At 39.0% G+C, this 25,840-nt stretch overlaps 1 protein-coding gene across 1 annotated transcript in view; it reads left to right on the forward strand.

The window, feature by feature from the left end:
* The window catches only part of PTPN21 (protein tyrosine phosphatase non-receptor type 21), a 36,127-nt gene extending 24,029 nt beyond the window's left edge, over positions 1 to 12,098 (forward strand). The window contains exons 11-18 of the mRNA XM_005149494.4: positions 388 to 472; positions 1,523 to 2,988; positions 5,236 to 5,373; positions 7,933 to 8,154; positions 9,328 to 9,456; positions 9,761 to 9,995; positions 10,557 to 10,717; positions 11,554 to 12,098. Of these exons, the coding sequence (XP_005149551.1) occupies positions 388 to 472; positions 1,523 to 2,988; positions 5,236 to 5,373; positions 7,933 to 8,154; positions 9,328 to 9,456; positions 9,761 to 9,995; positions 10,557 to 10,717; positions 11,554 to 11,682 (2,565 nt within the window). The 3' untranslated portion in view covers positions 11,683 to 12,098. The remainder of the gene's footprint in view (positions 1 to 387; positions 473 to 1,522; positions 2,989 to 5,235; positions 5,374 to 7,932; positions 8,155 to 9,327; positions 9,457 to 9,760; positions 9,996 to 10,556; positions 10,718 to 11,553) is intronic.
* Positions 12,099 to 25,840: the final 13,742 nt, after the last annotated feature.

The raw sequence follows: 25,840 nt of genomic DNA on the forward strand, positions 1-25,840 counted from the left end.
AGAAAAAGCTGCTATGTAATATCCAAATTATGGAATTACAGTAATTACTGTGAAAGATATTTTAAACACTTCTGGTTTTACTTTGATTGCTCTGTATCTGATAGACTCTCCTAGATGACCGATGGCAAGATACAGTCTTGAGTTGGTGGTGTGTAGTTTTGGTTTTGATTCCTTTTTTTGATTGTTTCTTGTATGACCTCACAGGAAAATAACCTCTGCAGATTTAGAGAAATGGTTTAAGATGAAGGCTTTGTGTGTTTGTGTGTATGTATTATACATTATGTATTATATATATATAATATTATGCATGCATATAAAAAATTCTTCAAGACATTTTTAAAATAAATCACGAGGTTTTAACTAACAATAAGATGCTTGTTTTCTTAGCCCAAGCCTCAGTCTTACATGATGCCTCCACCACCTCAGCTTCATTACAACGGTCATTATACTGAACCATATGCATCATCCCAAGGTAAATTCATTAAATCCAAGGCTACAGTACATAACTTGAGAAGGCAAAGGCTAAAATTTGCACTTACAGCTACTTTAGCTAGAGCTAAATAAAGTAATAGGGTGAACATGGGACAGGTTTATACTACAGCACTCATTGAAGTGCATAGAGGCATTTAGGCTGATGTGAAATACAATTATAGAATCATAGAATCATTTAGGTTGGAAAAAATCCTTAAATCACTGAGTCCAACCATTAACCTGACACTGCCAAATCCTAAGCATGTCCTTAAGCACCACATCTACCTGTCTTTTAAACACCTCCAGGGATTGTGACTCCACCACTTCCCTGGGCAGCCTGTTCAAATGCTTGACAACCCTTTCAATTAAGAAATTTTCCTGATGTCCAGTCCAAACCTCCTCTGATGCAACTTGAGACCATTTCCTCTTGTCCCATTGCTTGTTACCTGGGAGAAGAGAAAAACACCCACCTCACTACAACCTACTTTCAGGTAGTTTTAGAGAGCAATAAAGTCTCTCAGCCTCCTTTTCTCCAGATTAGATACCCCAGTTCCCTCAGCCGCTGCTTGTCTATATCCTCTCCTATGGGATATGAGCAAAATTAGCTATGATAGCATATACAGCAACTATATACAGGCTGTGGTCTCTTGCTGTTTAACTGATCTCATGAGATGAGTGCAGACCCTGGTGTACATGTTCTTTCAGGTAATGTGGTTTAAGATTGATATGGATTTTGTTTAACTTGGTCTGAAACTCAGCAAACCTATCATAAGCAGAAGAAAGCCATTCTTACACTGAGATGGTGTTTTCCAGTAGGAATTTGCATCATCTAAATTAACATAATAGGTTATTGTGTTATACATACCTTCATTATTCACAATTAAAAGCTGGGATTGTTTTGGTTTGGGTTGTTTTTTTTTTCCTTCCTATTTCAATACATAGCTAAGAATAACTGAAATTTTGAAAATTGAAACATTGGTTAGCTATATCTTAATAGAAATATATCTTTGTTTGATGTCTTGGACATATTGTTCTTAAACTTTACTTTCAGATAACCTCTTTGTGAGCAATCAGAATGGATACTACTGTCACTCTCAGACTAGCTTGGATAGAGCCCCTCATGACTACACTGGTCGGATCCGCAATGGTAGTGTCTATAGTGCACACAGCACAAACTCCTTGAACAATCCACAGCATTACTTGCAGCCATCCCCCATGTCCTCTAACCCAAGCATTACTGGAAGCGATGTCCTCAGAGCTGATTATGTACCATCTCATAGACATAGTGCACTAATACCACCCTCTTATCGTCCCACACCAGACTATGAAACTGTGATGAGACAGCTCAACAGGGGAATGGTGCACACAGATAGGCAGAGTCATTCAATGAGAAATCTTAACATCAGCAATTCATATGCTTACAGCAGGCCTGATGCCTTAGTTTACAGTCAACCTGAAATACGAGAACATGCTCACTTCGCTTCACCACAATCTAACCATTATCCATTTAATCTGAACTACAGTTTTCACAGTCAATCCCCCTATCCCTATCCTGCTGAAAAGCGCCCAGTTGTTGGGGCAGTCAGTGTGCCTGAGTTGACAAATGTGCAGCTCCAGGCTCAGGACTATCCAGCACCAAATATAATGAAGACCCAAGTCTATCGACCACCTCCCCCATACCCATACCCAAGACCTGCAAATAGTACTCCAGACCTTTCACGTCATATCTACATTAGCAGCAGTAATCCAGATCTTATCACAAGGCGAGTGCACCATTCTGTCCAGACGTTTCAGGAAGACAGCCTGCCTGTGGCACATTCTCTTCAGGAAGTCAGTGAACCTCTAACATCAGCACGCCATACTCAGCTGCAGAAAAGGAACAGTATTGAAATAGCAGGCTTGACTCCCAGCTTTGAAGGAATAAGAATTAAAGAGAGGACCATGTCAGCTTCTGCAGCAGATGTGGCTCTTCCAAGAGTTATTTCAGAAGGGTCACAGCCCAACATTCTGATGGAGAGAACAAAGCAAAAAGAAAGTGAGCAAGAAGAGGGTGTAAACTGTGATCATAAGAAAACCCTTTCAGATGCCACTATGCTGATTCACAGCAGTGAGGAAGAAGAAGAATTTGAAGAAGAAAACAAGGCTAGTACAAGCCTTTCTCCCCTCCCTGAAAATCAAACTCAACTTTCATCTGTTATGGGTGGTTATTCTCGTGATTCAGTACTCAGCTACCCTTACAGCTCTGTTGCTTCGTCTGCTGGACCTTTGCATATTCTTGAGCCTAAATTACATATTACAGAGACAGAAAAGAGAGTGAAAGATATGAGCCCCATTCATTTACTAGTAGAAAGTCAGGTACAGAGAAGAGGGGAAGGACTGCTTACTCCATCTATGTCAGAATCTGATCTTACAACATCGGGGAGATACAGAGTAAGAAAAGATTCATTAAAGAAGAGACCTGTGTCCGATCTTTTGTCTGGGAAGAAGAACATTGTGGAAGGCCTTCCCCCACTAGGTGTAAGTGGATACAATTCCTCTTGTTTCATGTTGTTCTGTAGCAGGAGTAGTGTTGGGGTTTGTTTGAGGTTTGGTGTTTTTTTAATCAACCTAAGATGCTTTTAAAACGTGGATTAAAAGCTAACTTAACCTTTATGTTCCTGCTTTTTCATGATTAACTTTGCCCAGCCATGTATGAGTTGTTTTATATTTCCCCTGCCCCCAGATCCAGCCATGCAGCTTCTGTCCATCTGATACACCTAACCTGGCTAGCAACTGTAGAACAAGCTAGTTTAAAGTCAGTTCATAGATGGCAAATTCTGCCATACCATTCCTTATCTGGAACAGAAGCAATTCTTTCCATTCCACTACCAGCTTTCTAATCTTTCTCTCACTGAAAAATTGGATGTAACTGAATGTTTACATTTTTTAATTTGTTTGCTTTCTTCTTCTGACCTGAGAGAGGGACCTGACTCATTAGGCAGTAAATTCTTTCCTTGCATTCTCTTCTTTCCTCCATCACTTCCCTTTTCATATCTTTTCCCATTTGCCTTCTCTTCAAGCTGTTTTTATCCCTCTAAAGGTAGGATCTTGCTTACTATGTCTCTTTCCAGCTCCAATCTTTTGAAGCCATAAATAGTGAACAACTGCAAGTTTCACCTTTCCTGTAATTCTCACTTCATAGAAACATCAAACTCTGTGTGGGGCTGTACAACTTCACTGGCACTCCTTACCACTCATTTTGTTTTCAACTTCTGTTCAGTTTTATGTAGTCTGTGACACATATCAGGTGCTAATGGAGGAAGACTACTATTATTATTTCACCTTTTAGAACTGATTACTAACTTTGCCTGCCTGAGTTACTGTCAAGTAAGTTTCTGCACAAATTGGACTACAGTGGAACTACCATATAACTTCTACTGCTGTAGTAACTGCTACAGCTGATGCTGCAAAAACTAATTATGCAAAAGCTATGTATTTAGATAGTTACTGCTGTCACTGTTTTTTGTCTGTCAGACTTCCTGTACATGGAGCTGAATACTTTGAAATGTACCTCTATCAGATTCAATTAATTTTATAATTGTGTATGTTTATCTAAATCTCCTTCCTACTGTTTGGTACATAGATACAGGTGAAAAAGGTGATATCTTTCTTGAGTTCACATTTAGATAGTAACTTACTATTTTGTTCTTCAAAAGACACATTTTCAGACACTAATGTGTTTCCACAAATCATACCCTGCCTTTTCCTTCTAATACCTATGTAAATGCACAGGTCAACCTTTGAAATTATGTTAAAACTTTTTAGTTGGAAATGTTCAATAAAATGTTCAGTAACATTTAAGAGTGTCATTGCATAACATAGAATATTACCTTTCTGTATTCAATATTAAGATGAGTATCCTGGTAACAAAGTTGTCCCCTACCAATGTTTACACATTTTGCTTTTCAATGAACGCTTACTGTCATGTTTGTTTTCACTTTTAAATGTGGTCTCATGCTCTTAGCTTTGTCTTCCTATTCCTCACTGCCATTTAGTTTTTGAACGCATTGATTCTCATTCAAGCAGCACATTCACTCACATTTTCAGTGTATTTTTAATAACCAAACATCAACTGCTAAGTTCTCTTACACTTTTTAAGAATCATTTTAATTTATTCTTTTATAAAAATCCCCCTTTGATATTTTTCTCAAAAAATGAATGTGAACTTCAGTAATTTAGATTCATGTTCTGGTTCAGGGCTCAGATCCATCTGCAGTTCTGTGTTCATGTTCTGTATGTGCAGTTTGTTGCAAGCTTAGTCAACCATTTAACTATATCCAAATATCTTAAAGCTGTATGTTCATTGTTATGGCTGCTTGTAGAGAAGAAAAGTGCCTGCAAACTGAATAGTAAGGAATAGTAAGAAATAAATTTTATGCATTTTTTGGGGTTGGAAAGTGATTTCAATTCTGTCCAAGAATGTTAATTATGCAGGGTTGTCACCTCACACCCTTGGTTGTGAGCTTTGTGGGCATTAATATTTGTCATTCTCATGGAGTTCAATTAACCTGTCTGGAATGAAATCAGACTTGTACTGTGTCCCTGGAGGAATGTAGTCCCACCACCCTAATCTCTTACTGCAGTGCTTAGGGAAAACAAAAGTCAGAGCTGTTTGCAGAAGGGGTCAAAGAAGTATCCTTTGCTTACTTGCACTAGTTTGGTTTCTGCTTTATAACTTCATCAGATATTTAAGAATAATTACAAGTTTTAGCTTTTATTTTGCAGGGTATGAAAAAGAACAAAAATGATGCAAAAAAAATAGGGCCTCTAAAGCTAGCTGCCATGAATGGACTAGCTTTGACTAGAATGCCTCTGCGAGATGAGGGGAAGGAAGAATCAACAAGAGCAACAAATGATGAACGGGTACGTTGAAGTTCTTTAATGCTTGATTTGTCTTTTATACTAATGATTTAAAAAAATGAAATGCATGTGAGTGGTGCTTTGTGTTGACTTTAAAATGCTTCAAATTCAAAGCAACTCGAACACTGAGACAGGAACAAAAGAATGAGACTACTGATTGGTAAGTGAATGCTGGACATATTGGGTGTTAACTCTGAATTTTCTTTAAGATTTAAGATGACAGTGGCTGAGATAATAATTCACCCTTTGAACATATGGGAAGCAAATTATCTAGTATCTACTGATACATTTTCGTGCCAAGTCTTTCTGTTTCCTCCCTTAATTTTGAGGTTTTCCAGACTGAAAATTAAAATTTGGAGTGTGAGATTGGATTTAGCTGTAATTATTAGTTATTCATAACATTTTTACAATAAATTTTGTAGTTAATTGCACCCTCAGGGGCCTGCTTGTGCAGATTGTATTTATCTGTTTTCCTTGGGTGGATCCCTGAAGATAATAGATGGAACTTGTGTAGTGTGCAGAACTTGTACATTCAGTAAAAGATCTCACACCAGTGAGAGGTCATCCGATTCTGATGAATTTGAGGATCATTCTTTGAGAAATACTTCATCTGCTTCTGCCAAGGTAAAAGAAAGGTCACTAAATATACTTTATGCTGCCTCATATACCATTAAATAGGTGCAGGAAAGTGAAATTGAGTCAATATTCAGCCTGTGAAGGGCTATGTAGAACAGTGCTTTCATCATGTATCTGACCAGGGAGCAATTAGATATATCAAGTTCTGCAGTGATTATTGTATGTTCTGTGACCAGTGGTCTCTTTAGAGTCTGATTCTGAGCATAGGTCGGCATCCTCAGCTGCAGACCTCCTCTTGCTCAGTTTGTTGTCAGTCACTGGACAGTGATAAAACCTGAATTACAGAATCATAAACTGAACTAGATTGGAAGAGACCTTTAAGATCATCACATCCAACTAAAGGAACAGGCCAAGTCTTGCCAGCTGCAGTTTTTAAGGAACAGGCCAGGAAAATTATTTGCAAGTCACACAGTGGAAATTCAGTCTTGGAGTTTGAAGTCTTGGAGTGAGATCCATGGGAGGAAGTTTTGACTGTTCCATTTCAACATAGTTGAAATTCTTTTTGAACTATATATATACTTCTTAAATATGCTAAAGGACAAAAATTAACATTATGTTATTGAAATACAGTTCTACATTTAGTACCTGAGTTGGTTACTTCTTCTTACTTATAGCCATCATCTTTTATTGGATTGACCTTTATTGAATTCAGCCATGTTATCATTCAGCTAGCTCTGCCCAAAGTGTTCAGGAAGAATCCATAAAGTCAGGTTATGAAGGAGACATGTCACTACAGTCTCATCAGGCAGTGAAGTGGAATAACTACCATGAAATGGGAGTAGTTCCTGAAACAGTTGAGAAGAGGCAGTGCAAAGTAGACATGTGACATGAAGTCCAGACTGCAGATATTTTAGAAGATGACTTTAAATTTGATTCATTGCCTGTTTCATTGCTCAGCTTCATGCTGTTATCAGTTTAAATGAGGGAATTTCACTTAAAGATTATAAAGGAGTTTGTATAGTTGATGTATTGATGTGCAAATTGTGTATGATTGTGGTTTTACACCTTCTTCTGCAACATTTGGCATTACAGTTATTTGATACAACTTTTCTGACCTGATACCACAGAGCAGTTGCTGTGAGAGGCTGGGGACATGTGACATAGATGAAATTTTCTGGCTGAAATCTTACATATTATTCCTCTAATTATTGTTGGCAAAGAGATGCTGAAATTCCAGACGCGTCTTATGATTTAGAAAGAACTTGGTTTCAAAAGAATAAATTGGGCAAGTGGGGGGAAGGGAGGGAGCAGCTTATTAAGTAAAGGAGTCATACTAGTAAAAATATTCTGGGGTTTATCTCTCAGCCACAGCAAGAGGTTCTAAGAAGGCTTTGTGACTGTATGCAGAGTTTATTATTTTCAGCTTAAGAAAATGTGGAATATTGGTAGTGAATTACCAGCTCATTGACATGAGGCAAGTGTGTTTTATATTTTTAGAGTTTTTCTCCATCCAAATGACAAAGTTGACAATATTTTTTTGGATTACAAGTTTAAAGGAGACTTTTTCAAATGGTGGAATCTAACATGCTGTCTTGAGCCAGAGGATTAATAAATATTTATTGTTCAAAGGTATTTGAGGTGGTTTGTAGTATAGCATAGCTATCTGGTTTGGCCAAATATTTTTTGCCCAGCTGGGTTGTCTTTATAGAAACTATGAAGTAATCTTTCTTTCACCAGTGGTATCCACAGTGTTTGTGTCCTAATGAAATATAACAGGCTTCTTAGTTTGCACTTGAACAAAATTCCTGCTCATTAGGTTTGCTTCTAATTTATTCTGGTATGTCTGTGAAAAATTATTAGCTGGAAAAGCACTGAAAATATATGTCAGAGAGGAAAATACATATGTTTTATCCCTCATGAATTCTCTGTTAAAATAGACTTGCCTTGGAATGTGACTTCATATGGTTATCTGTGTCTGTCTTTCAGTGTAAAGTTCTGGAACAACGGTTAGAGCAGGGGATGGTGTTTACGGAGTATGAGCGCATTCAGAAAAAAAGACTTACAGATGGTGAGTGCTCGATAGCTCGGCTCCCTGAAAATGCTGAAAGAAACCGGTTCCACGACGTGCTTCCTTATGATGATACCAGAGTAGAGCTAGTCCCAACCAAAGAAAATAACACGGGTTACATCAATGCATCTCATATCAAGGTGAGAGAAATACTGTTGGAGGAACATTTTCCGGTTCATGTAGTGACTAAAAATGGATTTGGCTATCAATTTTTGTTCAGTCAGATGAGTGAAAATGCCTCCATCTCTCTTGTTCCCTTCTTCTGCAGAGATTTCTCTGGGGAAAGGAGCAACTTTTTTTTCCTCATTACCTAGAATAATAGAGGGTTAATTATTGGAGAGGTCTTCTGCATTTCACTTCTGTATTGATCTGCTGTCTTTTCTCTCTTTAGATTGCTGCTAACAGAAGGCATATCCATTCTTTGCAGAGTTAAGAAGGCAAATAGCTTTATAACAAACTGGAGTCCTTTAGAATGATTGTGATATTTTTGAACTGCAGTAACAATAATTATCTCTTCTTTTTCCGTACTCTCTGACTTGATCCACAGCAGGCAGTATGCCAGCTCCCAGTTTAAGCTTTTTTGAATGGTTAGAGGAACAGATGGAGCCAAGGGGAAATCTGCTTTTTCAGTATCTTCAGTTGCCTCCTTTCCCCAGCTTTACCTATTTAAAAGTGAAGTTGCAGAGTGACCTCAGGAATGATCAAAGCATTTTGTTCATTTTTCAATGCATTTACCTACTTGAAGCACAACTACGAATACATTTGGCTTCATGCTTTCTGAAAAGAGTTGAGATCATCAAAGCAGCCATTGCAGTTGTGTCACTGTCTTTTTTTAATCCAACAACTGACATGGTACCATAGTTTCTATACTTCAACTAATTCACAAATGTTGAGTAACTCTTCTGATCCTTCTCAAACAAGATAATGGTTTTTGAGGAATAAGCTAATTCTGACTCTTTAGTACATGAAATAGCGTTTACAGCACCAGGGTATGAAAGCTTCTCAAAACCCCAGTTCACTAGAATACGTTTACGTCACAAAAAAGAAATACAATTTTATTTACTCACTTAACATTATGCTTGTGATGCAAAATACATTTATTTAGCTATGTACCTATATAATTTTAAACATTGTGTCTCTTCTACATCTAATGTGACAAGATGCAGCTGAAGAATGGGAGTGAGATATAACAATGGGCTCTTGCTGCTGCAGTGTTGCTGTAATTTTTCGGTTTGTGCATCTTGATATGGCTGACTTAAGAATCGGAGAAAGGGATTTTAGGTAATTACTAAGCTACTGTCTTTCTTTTACAGGTCTCTGTTGGAGGCACAGAGTGGGATTACATTGCTACACAAGGCCCTTTGCAGAATACATGTCAGGATTTCTGGCAGATGATCTGGGAACAAGGGATTGCCATCATAGCTATGGTGACAGCGGAGGAAGTGAGTACAAACTGAGTCAGGTTTCTCCCAAAGTCTGCAGTGTTTCTGTTATGATCTGTTAGTGGAAGGGGATCTTTGCTCCAACAGAAAGACCAATCAAAGATAAATTTCTTGTGACCCGTTTGCCATTTCCTTGGCAGAAAGATGTAAATTTACAAACTCTTTCTGCAGGAAAGTTGGTGTACTCATTGAGAAATCATAACACTGTAGCAATACATAATAGAAGAGAGAGACAGTTTTGATAGGACCATTAGCTGTACAAGTGTTCTTATGCTTCTTGTTAAGCAACTATTTTACTTTTAAGGAAAGTGGGCGAGAAAAAAGCTTCAGATACTGGCCACGTCTTGGTTCAAGACACAACACTGTAACATATGGAAGATTTAAAATTACCACACGATTCCGTACTGATTCAGGCTGCTATGCAACTACGGGTTTGAAGATTAAACATCTTCTCACAGGACAGGAAAGAACAGTTTGGCATCTGCAGTATACTGACTGGCCAGAGCATGGCTGTCCAGAGGATTTAAAGGGATTTCTCTGTAAGTTGTATTTAATAGCTTTGGTTTGGGGGTTGTTGGGGTGTTTGGTTGGTTTTTTTTTGTTTTTATTTTTGTAACTATTTTGCTGTATGTGAATTAGCTTTGATCGGTGATGCCAAGCATTCTTCTGGAAAAGGTTTCTTCTCACCAGCAAGAGATACTGAATTATATTTTTAGCAGGAATATACCTGCCAGTTTGTTAAAGTGACTGTTTATGTCTGAAGCCATATATATAATTCACTAAAAGTTCAGATACATTAAAACATAACTGCATCACATACTACACATTTGAGTTTGTTCCAACAGTAGCAAGATGGCTATGAGCCAGCTTTGGTGGGGAATAGGGGAACAAGGCAAAGAAAGCCTTACGAATGTTAGGTGGTCTTTATAGATCTATATTGCTTTGCTTGGGATATAACTTCTGATTTATACAGGGTGTCATTTTTCTGTGGGATGTAATTTATTAAATTACTGTTTTTCTGATGGTCATATGGTTTAATAGCATGGCTTATGGGGCTTCATCTCCTAATTATTTTATTCTCATCTTGTTGAACTTAATAGCATACTTGGAAGAGATACAGTCAGTGCGACGCCATACGAACAGCACTGCGGATCCTAAAAACTCCAATCCTCCTGTACTGGTACATTGCAGTGCAGGTGTAGGACGAACAGGAGTGGTCATACTGTCAGAGATCATGATTGCTTGCCTGGAACACAATGAGGTGATCTCTTTTTCTTCTTCCTGCTTCAAGTAATGTTAGGTAGTGGATGAGTAAATAACCCACGTAATAAATATTTAATGGCTGTTCATCTGAACTTTCTGAAGATGTGGCCTTCAGAAGAGCCCTTACAACTGTGGTTGAAAGAGCTCTTAGCAATTCAGCAGAAGCTAATAATCTTCTAGAGTTGCCCACTTATACACTGGATACTGGAATGGTCATTTGGATTCTTGATAAGATATTGAGTCACTGAATAGAACAAGGTATGCCCTAGGCTACTAAGCATATTTCAGGATTTCACCCTGACTTTACCACTTTTACTTCATGCCTTAGTTTTAATGGGTAATATTCAAAATATGCTTTGTAGCCAGTCTCTGTGCTTGTTATTAAATATTTTGATCCTAAGTGTAGTGTATTTGCAGTATCAGTCTCAGCAGAGGACAAAGCAGTAGTTTAATAGAATAAAACCTGGTCCTGTCAGCTTTTAGTGGAAGTAAAAAGCTGTAAAGTGTTTATTAATAATGTAACATGCTAGTTGAGACTCAACAAACTGTTTTGTTATGCATCCCTGCCCTAACACTGTGATAGACTTTTGCAACCATTAGATTTGTGAAAAGTCCTACCCCATGACATAGACAAGTTTAACATTATGCATATTTCATAGGTGATGAGGTAGGCATGGTGTAATGCATGCACAGGCAATGAATTGTTGGAGTTGACATTAGACAAGCTGATTCTGCCCTTAGATCACTGGTACTGCTCTGAACCTCCTGCTGAGAAAGTGCAAGCCAGTCTCCTTATTCACCAGTCACTTTTAATGGTTTGTTCTCTTCCTTCAGATGCTGGACATCCCACGAGTGCTGGACATGTTGAGACAGCAGAGAATGATGATGGTGCAGACTCTTTCACAGTACACTTTTGTCTATGGAGTTCTCATTCAGTTTCTCAAAAGTTCTAGACTCATATAGTCTCTGCCACTTCCTAAAGAGCACTGCAAGAGTTTACAGAAAGACCGCTACAGTTGTCCAGGCAGACCTGCTCTCACTGGTGTTTTCTTCATATGAAGAATCACAGTTACCTTTTAGGGTTGGTATGTGACTGCTAAATGCAAGTCAGCGTAACAGTCCCTGCAAAGTAGGATCTTCACTGGACTAAATTCTTCCTATGTTCAGCTGCAGTCATATTAGGGACAAATTTACTTGTACTGCTCTGTAGTACTTGCATATATTCTTTAGAGTGGTGTTACTCTGGTCAAAATAAGTATATTATGGAATGGAAGTACATGGCACAATTTTACTAATGTCGTTTTAAAACATAATTGTTAACTGTGTGAAAGCTAAACTCTGAAGGTGCACATGGGGTGAGAAGCCTGCTCCTTGGGAATGTCAAGGTCTTACACAGTTTCATTCTGCTTTCAATTTTATATTTAGAACAATACAACTATATTTTTTCAAATGAACTTCTGGTTTCCTCTGGTTTCCTCAGCAAAATTAGAAGCTCTTGGATATTTCAAGCTGTTGCTTTAAGGACAGTTATTTTTATATTCAGCTTTTTTTTAATTAAAAAAACCCAAACCACCACAACCCAAAACTTTTTAAACAGAATAATATTTTCAGTGAAGACTGACAATGTTTGAACTAACTTTTAAAAAATCAGAAAGAAAGTATTAGGGAGGGCTATTGGTAGTTACTTGTAGTGCCATGTAACAGAACTGACAAATGAAAGATGATGATAACTGTCAATAACTTTCATTTGGGTGGAGGCATGTTTACCTGCAACAAACGGGGAAAATATTCAAGTGGATGAGAGAAAGTACATATTCAGTATTATTCATATATTTAGAGGACAGTTTGATTTTACTGGCTGAAATCAAAGTGGATGCAAATGTTTTAAGCACTTTTTTTCACTGTTATTTATGTAGTTAAACATAGAAATTATAATCATGCATTATTTCTTGTGGTAATGTACCATTACTAACTTGTAATTTTAGGAAGAGCCTTTTAACTTGATGAAGTGAGAGAATCAAAATTGGAGTAAGAAGGTGCATAGTGGTGAAGTGGAAATGATCGTATGAGACATAATGGAGGAGGTGTGGCAGCAGTGATTGCTGGTTTACACAGTGCAAAGGTGACCAGTAAAAATGTTTATGTTCTCAGTCAAGAAAGCCTTTAAAGCGCTGAAGTTTCTGTAGAATCCTCCAGATTATTTTGTCAGTACTAGAACAGATTTTGCTAATGCTGTGCAGTGTTGCAATGAAAAATATCCATAGAAGCCATTTGAGAACACCTGCAGAATGTAAGAGCTCTTAGAGATAAGACTGGAGATGTGGGTATTTTAGTAGCAGTGTAGGTGGCTGAGTCAATGGCTGTGGCATGGACCTAAAGAGAATTGTACCTCTGGTGGTTTCCGTTTTGTCCCATGGGTCTGGTTTAATGATGGTATCCCTAAATAGTCCTCTGTCTGTGGTTTTCAAATGGGGTCAGTGTGGTTTTTACCTGCCTTCTCAAGTGTTTTGAGATGCTGAGTTGAAAATCCCTGTTCAAAAATTAACTATCAGTTTGTAGATATCTGGTTTATTTTTAAAACAACCCTATGGTAGACCAGCCTGCAGGCATGTTTAAGTGTCCATTTCCCTTGATACCTGCTTAGCAAAATGAAATGAGACTGAAAGTAATTTTTATTATTGGTGAAAATACTTGGGTTTTTTTTTCTGAGCTATGGTAAGGGTTTGGAAACTATTAGGAATAATTAAAACCCCTTCAAGATAGTAATTGTCTCAGAAAACATTAATTAAGAATTGTAAATAAGTTGCCTCACTTTCCTCTGTAATAAGCTACTTCCACAAAGGAAAACACATGGTCCAAATGACATTGTGCTAATAGGTCATTCTATATAGAATATATTACTTTGAAGTACACTGTTATTCTGGTTAAACTAGTGCATTTGGTCTGCTTTTCAGGCTGAATTGTTCTATTCTTACTAAAAGTAATACAGAATATTTCAGAGGAGGAAAAAAAAATGTTCTTTTTATAACTATAAAATGCCTATAAAGTGCCAAATGTAAAACTGGAATTTCAGAGGAAAACAGTTACTGAAGACATTCTTTTCTATAGAAAGCTTGAAAACAAACCGAACTCTGTGTTAACAGAAGTATTGAAACAAACAAACATTCTTAGCTATGTGCATCATGCTGTGTTATAAAAACCTTGCTAGGTTTTGCCACAGTTCACTTATATCTTCAGAAATGTTTTTGAATAGGAAGGTATGTTCTAAAAGGCAGCTCGTACCATTTCCACTACTAAACTTTGGACTGTGATCTGCATAGCCTGCTATCTGCAGCTTTTAATGAAATTATACCCAACCACAACTTCAAGCAGTAATTTTTAGCAGTTCACAGTTACTGGGACAGAACCTAAGCTGGGAGACATTAAAAGGAGCAGTTAAAACGAGTGATTTAATCCTAAATTTACATGATTATCTGAGGTGGGTGAGGAAATGAGTGTCTTTTGGCTTTCTTTTCTGTTCTGATGGAAGAAGTTGTGTTCACATTTAGAGGCAGTCGCTTTTTAAGCTGGTAGTCATGGTCTTGATTTGTGTTTTTTAAGCATAGCACTGCTACCTTCTCCACTTCAGCCTTCAGTTCTGTCTGTCAGTAGCCCATGTTTGCATTAACAGACTTGATCTTAACAGATTTGACTTTATGTGAGTTTTTCTACTGAAAGAGCAGGATTGCTTTTGTATGTAAGCATATGGCTCCAAGTGAGTAGTGAAAATGAGCATTTTCTCTTATAAAGATACCAAATGAATATAAACTTTACAATGTCCTGTAAGAAAATTAATTTTAAACCCATTGTGTAGATTTTCAGTTAATTTTTAAAAGAAAATCGAGCTTTTAGCACTTTGTTCTGAGCCTTGAAAAGGGATGCTTTATACATGTAGTTGTGCTGAATGCTTCATGAAGTGTTGGACATTTTAAGAACATCCACTGTCCAAATCCAGTCACAGTATGAGTCAGGTGTGGATTTATTTGTTGAAAGAGTAAAATTCTACTATAAGCATGTCTTTTTTGCCAGATGTGCTTCTGTTCATGTGGGGATGAAACCAGATTGTTATGCAAGATTTGAGCTGACTTTTTATAGTAAGAAAAGTCATGTGAAGATATTCTTGCAAAGATGATGCTGATCTCTAGGGATGTCAGAGCTCTCAGGGATAAATAAAGGTGCTATATACTGTGAAGAGACAGATTTGACTGGTTTTTGTGGGCTAGGTGGAAAATTACTTCTTAGCATCAAAGCCTATGAAGAGTCAGGAGAAGAAGCCGCAAGCCTGTAGTAAGGGCTTCTGCACATTTGATTCTTTTCTTGGTTGCTCTGATGAGAGATTTTCTGGCTACTGAATCTTTGTGATCTTGGCCTAGCTGCTCTTCTCTGAGCACATGAATCAGAGCCCTGTTCATTGCAAAGATGTTGCTGACTTAGCAGGCTTAACTGTAGACTGCAAATCACTCCTCACCCCATTCTGGGAGGGAGAAGCTCTGTGGTACACAGGGGAGTTTTGCATAGCTTTTCTGCCTCCTGCACAGTAGTTCTCTCCTTTTTCTGTCTTGGTGATACCTTTTAAACAAGGAAACAGTAAAGACTGCAAGTACAGGTTTATGGTTTATATCTAGAAATCTAGTTCAAAGCAGGTGAGCAAGGCAAAGTTCTGTGGATGAGAAGCTGCTCTAAGTTATTGCCAACATTTAGAAAAGAGTAAAATGAAGTAATAAGAAGTAAAATAAATGTGTACCAAAATGGAGAAAATTCTTGGCATTTTGAGCAATGTATTTTTGGCTCCCCTTGTGATCCTGGGTATCTTTTGTTGAAGTAGATGACATTAGGAGCAATTTTCTCCAAAAAATGCTTCTTAATTTTCATAATTAAGACTACCTGAGGCTGCTGCTACATTTTTCTTGTTGGAGCAGCTGAAGTTGAGTGACTTGTAGATTTCAGTGGGCTCTGGACCAAACTTGGGAACTGCAGGGTGGTTTATCAAACCAGCTAGCTGTGGAGTGAGACCTCAGTTTTAATATCAGTAGTGTTAATAAAACCCTGGACTTAAAATGAGGGAACTCACTACTGTATTTCAATACTTAGTTTAAATTGTTAACTTGAGAAACCCAACGCTTCAACTGCTAAGAAATGCTGTGCTTTAGGGTTTGGTTGTTTTTCAATACTGCAAAGTCATGCAGTCCAGAGTCCAGTCCTGCAAGATGCAAAATTCCTGCTTCTTGGTATTGCAGGAATTAAAAAGCGTTTATTGCCAAGGAAAGCTTGAGCCCTTAAAGCATGAATACTCACATGTCTGCTTTAAATTTAAATACAGATTACAAGAATTAACCAAAAGAATGCAGCAGGAATGTGCATACATGAAGCTACAGTATTCAAAGGAAAAGCAGCTGAGAGAGTTCAATACAAATTCTCTTGTGAAAGTACAAAATGTTGGAAGCAGAGAGTGAGGATTTGAGGAATGGCTGAAGGCATTTGGAGGAGGATTTGGAATGTTTTGTATCTGCAGTAGAGCTGCTAGGAGCGTTTGATTCATATGGTATGTTTGTCTTGGCATGGTAGGGTAAATTAATATGTAGTCATAGGTGTTATTTTTACTGGCTTTTTAAAACATGGTTTTTATTTTTTTTTTAAATTACAACTATTTTTTGCAGAGGTTCCGTTATTTTTACACATCTTCCTTTCCAAATGTATTTAATTCAATCTGTCAGCTCAGTTTCTGTTTACTTATTAAAGGTCAGATTTTCAAACCACGGTCTTTGGTTTTACACATGCAAAACGCAGGGGGAATAGGCATACATGCAACTTTGCAGTGGTAATTTCTAAATGGATGCAGGTTAGATGATTTCAAAGTCTAAATACCGTATGAATGCAGCCAGGTGTTTACAGTAGGTGTGAACTGAACCAAGTTAAGGCTGGGCTGAAAATCAAGCCCTTGAAATGTGGAATTTAACATGTGCTTAGAAGGTGTGTTGTAGTACAGCGTTTGCAATACAGTGATATTAAAATGATATAATACTGTGCTTAGGTAAGGGAAAAAATGTTAAACTTCTAACACTTGCTGCAAACATATTTGTAAAAATATTTAAAATAAATAAAAAAATCATAGTGAGATCCTGTTGGGGACCAGCTAACTTGGTGCATTCTGTTGGCACATGCTATTTTAAGGTCTAAAGGGGCTGAGAAAAAAGGTTTTGTTAACTTCAATGAGCATTTCAAAAGACAGTTGCTAAATGGCCTTTGGTTCTATTCTTTGCTGTTTTCCACATGATGCTGTGTTCATTGGTGAAGAATAACCTCCAGTGTATTTGTTCTTTAGAAGACTATTCTTTGTCTCTAATTAGGGAATGAAGATAGAAATCAAATGCAAAGAATCTAATGAATAGAGTTTACAACAGGTCCAGCCTGTGGCAAGTTAGAGAGCAAGTCTGTAGATACCGTAACATTAGTTTGGTTCAGAAATGTGGCAATCAAAACTACCAAATCACTAATTTTATGAGCACAGTTTCAGAAGGTGCCTAACTTTTATAAAGGGAATTTAAATGCTGTTTTTTTTCCAGTTGGAAATATTTAGGTAGAATTAGGAGACTTTAAAAATACTTCAAAGACTTTGCAAGGAAACTTGATGGGAGAAAACTGTGTAAAAACCCTCCAGTCTTTCACCTTGGTAATCCTGGATAATTCTGACAGACAAGGTGTATGTGCTCTTTACAAAGATACTTTGCTTTGAAACATCCAACATATCTGTCCTCTTTATAGCTGATCTGGGGGGACTTGGATGGAAATTGCAGACGCGTGACCTGGCAGGGCAGTAAGTATGTGCACTCCTGCACACTGCTGAAATCTCTTCATCCAGTTAAAGCAAATGGGTGTTTGAAGTCCTTTTAGCAGTTTTGTAGGACTGAGTCCTTAATGTCAGAGGAATTCAGGATCTGGCTCCATTTTCTTCCATTTTCACTTGAGCCAGTATGCAAGGATTTAAATGGGACTTTGTTTAAAGAGTAGCAAACATGAAGTATTATTTTCTAGTACTAAGCTAGCAGTTAACATGTCTATTTTTGCTGTCTTGCCACCAATACTGTAAAAATGTATAATCAAAACAGCTTTAATTCTTGTAAAACTGAAATTGGTTTGTAAAACAATGTACAAATTGTGTTTCATAGACAGAAAAGCTTGTATTACTGAATGTAATATATGTGAAATGAATATATTATAGTCTATTTTTGCCATGGAAATAAATATTTGAAGGAAGTATGAGTTTTTCTTGTTCCGTTATTAAATGAAAAAGAGAACTCAGTTTTCAGTGTAGTCCTAGGTTGGGACTTTACCTTCCATACGCAAAGTTGCTGTATCCCTCTGCTAAAGCACTCCAAGTACTGCCCTGTATCTCAGTACAAATATAAAACTTGTACTTTTGAATGCTAATAGCTGTCATCTTTGTGGCAGAAAGGTTTTGTGCCTGCTACCAAAGCATTGTTGTTTATAATGATCTGCATTTTCTAAAGCTGTTTTTAGTATTGAAAAATTTCCCTGTAGCCTTTAAGTGAAGGGGGGATAAAAAGGTTTTGAAAGTTGAAAAACCCTTTCCAAAGCATGTGAGAGGAAACAGTTCATGATATACTTACATACTATCACTGGAGCTGCTACCAATAACTAGCACTGAAGTTTTTCTTCATTTTATAATTGATATTTAGTCAAGAAGTGATGTGGTGCCAGAGGCTTGCTGTATAACACCTGGTGCAGCACAAGACCTCATAACATCATGATAAATGAACTGCATGTTGGACATTGCAATTTCAGAGTGGACAGTTGCATTTCCCTTGGTTTTGCTAAATGCCTAATACACTGCCCACTTAACTACATCTGAAATGATTGGACTCTTAACTAAAATTTGTCTTCTAGGTATGCTCAATTTGATGGCTTTAATGAACCTCAGGTAAGACAGTAACATAACAGCTATTTATGTACTTGTCTGATCAATTCCCAAACCCTGGGAACTGAACCCTGTGCAACGTTCAAGTGTGGGCAAAACTCTTATTTACTTGACATGGATTCAAAATCAGAAGAGGAAAATGTGACTTCTTTGGGTTCTAAGGATGTGGTAAAAACACCCAGGTATTCTGATCAGTTTTACTATTTACAATGGGTTTAGACCTGAGGCAAAGGTCTCTTAGAAACCTAAATTTTTCCTAAATCTGAATTGCTATAAACTGTAGCTGTCCTTTTCCAGTTACTGTAAAATCCACAACAGAGCCTTCTGGTGGCCAGAGCTGGCTTGACTCTTGGATTTGGCACATCTGGCCAGCAGCTTTCTTGGGCAAGAGCTCTAGGACTTGGTACAAGAGAAACTTAGGGGAGCTGATGAGAGAGATTCCTAGACTAGGGTCTTGACTAGAGGAACTTAAGTACTTCTCATTCCAGATTTAAGTAACCCCGACAGCTGAATGGCTGTGGATAGATGGAGGTTACATGAAACTCAGCAATGCTAGGTACCTAGCTGGAAGTTTTACATGTGACAGTTGCTCTGTTTAGGATCTGATGGGAGGTTTCTTATACCCACTCTTTTCCCCTGGGGGGCCAATGACAGCATGTAAATGTGTGTTCTCTCTCTCCACTATTTTTATGAGCAGCCCCTGGAAGGTTGGACATGAAATGAAGGCTGCAGGAAAGCAGAAGGTGCCCAGTGCCACAGAAACATTGCCAGTTTACCTCCTGCAACCTGAGAAGTACCTGTGGATAATCACAGTGAATATGATGGGAATGTCACTTATGCAGGTACTGACAGGAGATGCTGTTGCAGAAAAGCTGGAGTGAGTGAGGACTGTGTGATAGGTGAATGCTCATCAGCTCTGATCCAAGCAAGTTATTTCATGTTGCTGTATATCCCATTGGCTTAGTCTGGCTCTTGGGCAAGTGGAACCTTCTGCTGTCAGCACTTGTGGTCTGTGGCACCAGTGGAACATAATGCTTAGGGAAATGATGGTTCTGATACTTAAAAGCTAGTTCTGTTGTTATTACAGTTGCTTTAAACTAGGATATGGGTGAGCCTGGGACTATTTTACCACAAAATGGCTTTACCTTTCAGAGCTATGCAGGGTTAAAGACATGTTGTTTTGACTTCATGGCATTCTTTGTGAGCTTTTCTAAAGCAAGGACTTGCAAAATGGCACAACATAGATGTGCAAGCTAGAAGTAGAGCTTAGAAAATCTCTGTCCCATTTCTGATCAATCACCATGTCTCCCAAACTGGTCTGCATGCCAGTCATCTTTCAGACGGACACCTAAGTTTAAAACAAGCATCTGCTATCCCCAACATACCAAACCAGTATTATTTGCTGCTCTGCTTATTCTATGGATTTGAAATATCTGTTGTAATAAACAAAACAACCAGAAAAAGCTTGGAGGGCAGGCAGATGAGGTTCAGATTATTATTATTAGCCATTTCTAAAATGACAATCATGTGACTTATATAAATTTAGAAGGACATCAAATCCTTCCACGAACAGACCCTGAATTATCATACCCAGAGGCGAATGAAGAATTTTCACTGGTGTTAAGTACCTGTGAAGAAAGACCCTGTCAAGCCTGGCTAATACTGATAATCACTGATTTGAAGGAACTGCATACTTTGTGTGTGCATGTGTGTATCCGATTTCTTCTGTCCGCATGCTGTGCTGTTCATGACTGATGGAAGCTGAAATTTTCCATTGACAAAACCTTTAGCAAAAGACTTCAGAATTTGGGAGATGGTTTAGTTTTAGTTTGATAATGTGGAAGATACTATAATAGCAGATTTAGCAGGGTTTATTGAGTTTTCTGTACCACAGCACTAGAGATGCAGTAACTTTCATGCACTGTGAAAAAAGTCTACCTAAAAAAAGGAGCATTGCTGAGTGGATGCACTCCCTGCAGTCAGAGCAAAATTTAACCTTAGTGCTTTGGTGTTAGCTAGCAGGGCTGCCAGCATGAGTTTAGCACTTTCAGTGCATTTATACCATCAAACTGGAAACAAAATGTTTCATTTGAGCTTGTTTTCAGGACAAAAGGTCAGCCTCATCCCCCTGCACAATACTGGTGTTTAAATAATGACAAATAAGCAGAACTGAGGCTAATTTATATTCTCTGTTGAAAGAAACTGGAATACTACACTAATGCTACAGACTGAATTTTCCCCATCACCTGTGAAGCCCGCTTGGGCCATGAGCTGACCAGCTCCATTGCTCCCCTGTCCCATAGCTCTGTCATTGGAGTGTGCCTGAGACTGCAGCTTGAGTGCTGTATGGCAGGGGTGTGCTCCCACCTACCAGTTACTTCTTTGGGTAACGGGGTAGACAACAAGGAGCTGGTTGTGGAGATGTTCCCACAGGCCCTCTGGAGAGGTCTGACTGCACCATAGTGAACTGAACATTGGTTCTAAGAAGTCTAAATCATGAGGAACAGCCATGGGGAAAACATGTGCTATGGAAAGCTACTTTGAGGGCCTTTGCAAGACCCACATGTAAGCTGAAAGCCCCTGTGTAAGGCTTAATACTCTCAAGTTGGGAGGAGAGGACCCATCATGCAAACTTGCTGCTCAGAAAGGGAAGCTGAGATGAGAGCTCTGGGAGCTCTTCTATCTTTCTCTTACAATCAACTGTCATCAAAGTTGGTTGTGCCCAGCATTTGTGAAGCCTTATATCCAGCTCCCAAGCCTATGTGATCTGTATTATCTCCAGTCTTGCCTGAGTCAAACATCAGGAAAAGCAGAGCGCCAAATTCCTCTGAGTTGAATTCCTGGTTGGGGAGGATACACCTCTGAGGTCCTGCAAGGAATTCTCAGGCTGTCAGAAGAGCAGATGGCCTTTGACACGTTGCTTCACTTCTTATTTGGCATGTGAACATGCTTATGAGTGAGAGAAACAGTATATGGGAAGAGCTTGGGTCACCTCATAGCTCTGTTACTCATGTTCTGGAATCGAGCTCCGGCTGCTGTGAGATGTAAGGTATGCTGCAGCCCTCAAGCAGATACTGTAAGGGGAGTCCTACGGGCTTGCTGAATTCTTGGGATAACTGCAGGGAGCTCTGCACCTCGTGCTACAGATCACACCGTCTGTCCTCTGCAAGAATGGGATAGCATAGCTCTGCAGCCTGCCAGGCTGAGGCGGTGCTCGAGTTTCAAGTTTCCTATGCCTCCCTACTCCATTTATATAGCATTTACTTGCCCTTCTCAAGGTCTAATTTGAGTTCCCCAATGTGGTAGGGCTGGGAGGATCACACTCTATGTGCCGCAGCCTGTGATCTGCAGAGCAGCAGCCCATGCCTGTGCCTGCTGGGGAGGGGTGTTTGGCAGCTTCAGCATCCCTCCAGCCTAAAATGTGGGACTGGGTTGAGAGTCTCTGCCTTTTGCAGACCAGTCTGACCGTTTAAAAGATGAATGCAAAGGTAACTTTCATGTGTTGTCACGCACACCTCCTGGACTTCACTCTGCTGGAATTAGCTTAGTAGGTAAGCTAAAAGGATCAGTCCTTTTAGGAGGCCTAAAGAGAAAGCCCTGCTTTCTCTTTATATATATAAAGCTATATATATATATATATAAAGCCTCTAGGCTTTATACAGAGATCAGAAAGTTCCATGCACAGTAGACACAGCATTCTTAATTTTGGTTCTTTTCACTTGAATTAACACTTCTTGTTGGTACTCATTGACTACCTGCTACCCTGGAGTCCTCCCAACTAAGGTGGCTGAGGTGGAGATGAGCTATGGGTGCTCTACAGCTCTACTGATGATTTGTCATGCCAGTGATAACTGCTGATTCTTCTTTTCCTCCCCAGCAGTGCTTTATCCCTGTGACATGCTCAGCTTCCGCTGGCCCACGACCCGCTACAGGTTTTGAAACTGGATCCCTTGACTGGTTGTGACCCATGCTGGTGCAATGGCTGGCATGGCTGATGATTAGTTTACCACTCACCTGTTTGCATATCACTTTGCTGCTTGGAATAGAAACTGAAGGTGGTTGTTTCTGAATGAAGCAGATTTCACTACTGGTTAAGGAAACAGGAAGATTGGACTGCTTGTGAGTATCTGGTCTGGTTGTTTCTGAGAGAGAAATCATTTTCATCAAAATCACTGGTTATTGTTCTGTTCCTTGTAATCTGTGTACACACCAGTGTTGGCTCCTGAGAACAGCGGGTTAAGTGCTTGGGAAGTGCCAGTGAAAGATCTGATGGCTCTAGAAACATCACACAGCTGTAGGTGCTACAAATGAAGCTCCTGAACTTGATTTTTACTTAGTCTGATGCTCCAGTATTCTTGTTGATACTCCTTGCACAGATAATTGCTGAGGAAAAAGTAGCCATTTTTCCCCACTGGCCGATGGAGCCATTGGTTCTTCAATTATGAATGTTATCAGTTGAGCTGCATCATTCTACAGCTACTGTTGCATAGCTATAACTGATGTAAAACCATAAAGAAATGCAAAGAAACAGGACCCTGGAGTCATCCTGCAGCTAAGCCTAAGTGACAAATGTGTAGGTCTTAGACACGGGGTCGATCAGGAATAAAATGATAGCTTGGGTTTTGCTTGCAGGTTTTTGTGTTCTGGTCAGCCCTAAGACACCTTTTTCCTTTCATTACAACTTTACTCCAAATGACGGAAAGCCCAACTTTGCTTTGTAAATAAACAGAATCCTCCCTTTGAAAACAAGAGTGATAACAGAACTGTAGGCTTTGAAGATAAGAGGTCAGTTTGTTATAGAGTGAAGTAACGATAGCCACCTTCTGTCCATATGAAGTGAACGCTGATGTTATGCACATGCTTATCACCCACATAAATATGGGCAGAAATAAGTCTTTACATTGCAGAGACTGCTCCCAAGTTTGTTACTTCTAAAGCATTCAGTGACATGGGCCAGGCTTGCCTACCGAGCTACTTAACTACGTGTTAAGCACCACCTTAAAGCAAATGTGAATAAAAAGGAGAGCTCTAGGCCTGTGATAGCCTGAACTTGCTTTCGGATCTGTAGATAGACTCGCTGATTTTATAAAGATAACATCTCTAAGGCTTTTTCCCACTGTCTGGTGGGAGCAGCTGTACAATGAGAAACAGTTCCTCGGACTGCACTGATTGCTCTGGCAGCTGGGACAGGAGAGCGTGCGATCTTCTGCTTCTTTAGCAGGAATTTCATTCTGGTTTAGGCAAACAGATGCTTTCTTTGTAAAAAGTCTTGTTTTAATTAATTTACTTACCCTTTAAATTCCATCTAGCTAGAAAAAATGTCACTGATGACAGGAAATATGGTCAAGGAACTGTTTTCATGTTACTCATACTACAGGAAATGAGTATGTCATTATTGCACCTTTCTGTGAGGTGACACCATGACCACTTGCACTGCTGTGCTTTTTAGTTCCTTTTTTTTATTTGTGGAATTTAAATGTGAAATTCCTATTTCAGACTCACACTGACCACACTGACCACAAGCTAAAGTTTGCTGAATGACCTTTCTTATGATATGCAAGTTATTCAGTGTAGAGACAGGTAGGGAAAAGCCATCTAGGTTCCATTATCAACAGATAGAAGAGCTCAGAATGGAGGGCCCTACGAGTGGATGCATTCCTGGCTGAGGAGCAAAGAGGCTTTATACTTGGAGGTAGCTAACCATGCTCTTAAGTTGTCTTACTGAACCCTCTGGTACAATTGTTTATACAAGAGAAACAATTAACTCCCTTTGTGAATCTGGCCCTTCAGCTTTGTGGGGTAAGGAATAGAGAGGGAGTTTCCTTTTGGACAGAGAAGAGCTTTTTTGGTCCCTTGACTGAGGACAAACCATCCCTGCACAGCCCTGAACCAGCCCTGTGAGCGTGTCTTTTCAACAAGACAAACCCTGATGGAGGGATGCAACAATCCTCACATTATCTTACCTACTCTTCAGTGAGCCAGAGCACTCAAGCTGCAGGCCAGATTCACACGACAGCCACATGAGTGACGGCAGATGAAAAGCTTGTGCCCATCTGCACTGCCGCATGCACACGGCTAAAATAAACCCAGCCTGCTGGCACTGTCAGCACGTGTAATTTATAATTGCAGCCAGGAAGCTGTGTTTTGCTTTTTTTGGGAACTTCTGTTCTGTACTGCAATGCCACTGACTGTGCCCAAAATTCTGCTTTTGTTTGATTTTCTTTTGAGTCATTTTTAGATATTATTCTCCCTGACAAAAAACAAACTAGTTTATGCTTCACAAGTGAAGCAGTGACCTATGTGTATTGGAGCTACTTATAGCTTCAGCAGTCATCTCCTTACAGAATCAATAGTCTTTAACAGACACTCATGAGACCCTGGGGAGGCAGGCTGTAGCAGTTGTGCATGTGAACTGTAACCACTTGGGTTTGTCCTTGCAGGAAGCAGAATAAGACCAACTCTATGAGGTGTTTGGCGACAGGATTTGCTGGTTCTTAAGGCTTCTTATAGTTCCTCACTTACAGCAAGAGAATGTAATATCCCAGCATCTCCTTGGAACATGTTGAGCTCCTTCTGCAGTAACATGAATGCCAGGTAATGGCTGTACTCTTGATTAGACAAATAAATTTGGGCTGATTTTTTGTAATGCATGTGCTAACTTCAATTTAAACTTTCATCATAAAATAGACCCCCTCTTTTCTCCATTTACTGTAGAAGATGCCTGATGTGTCTTCTACTTAGATAGTCCTAGTCGTCAATTGGTATCCAAGTCAATCTCTTCCCAAAACCAAAGCTTAATGCAGAATGCTACCCCAAGGTTGTCATTAATGCAAGAAACTGAACTGGGTGTTCTAGTGTTGTGCAGTTTGAAAACTGTTGCAGTCTTCACTTTCCAGAAACATCAGCTGAATCATGGGCAATGAGGATTAAACAGCTGAAGAGCTGTGTATTAAACAAACAAATGATCTGCGTACTAAACAGCTCAAGAGCCACCATATGCAGTACCTAGAGATAAATGTTCTTTTCAGGCCAGAAAGCTGACAGGAGGTTAGGCAAAGATTGAGAGCAGCTAATAATGAAAAATGGTTCTTTCTATCTGTTGGTGCAAGGGGTGAGATAATTGGGTTCATGGCTGAGGGCTGAAAA

Source organism: Melopsittacus undulatus, chromosome 4 (genome assembly GCF_012275295.1).
Source record: "Melopsittacus undulatus isolate bMelUnd1 chromosome 4, bMelUnd1.mat.Z, whole genome shotgun sequence".
In the NCBI taxonomy this organism is placed as follows: Eukaryota; Metazoa; Chordata; class Aves; order Psittaciformes; family Psittaculidae; genus Melopsittacus; species Melopsittacus undulatus.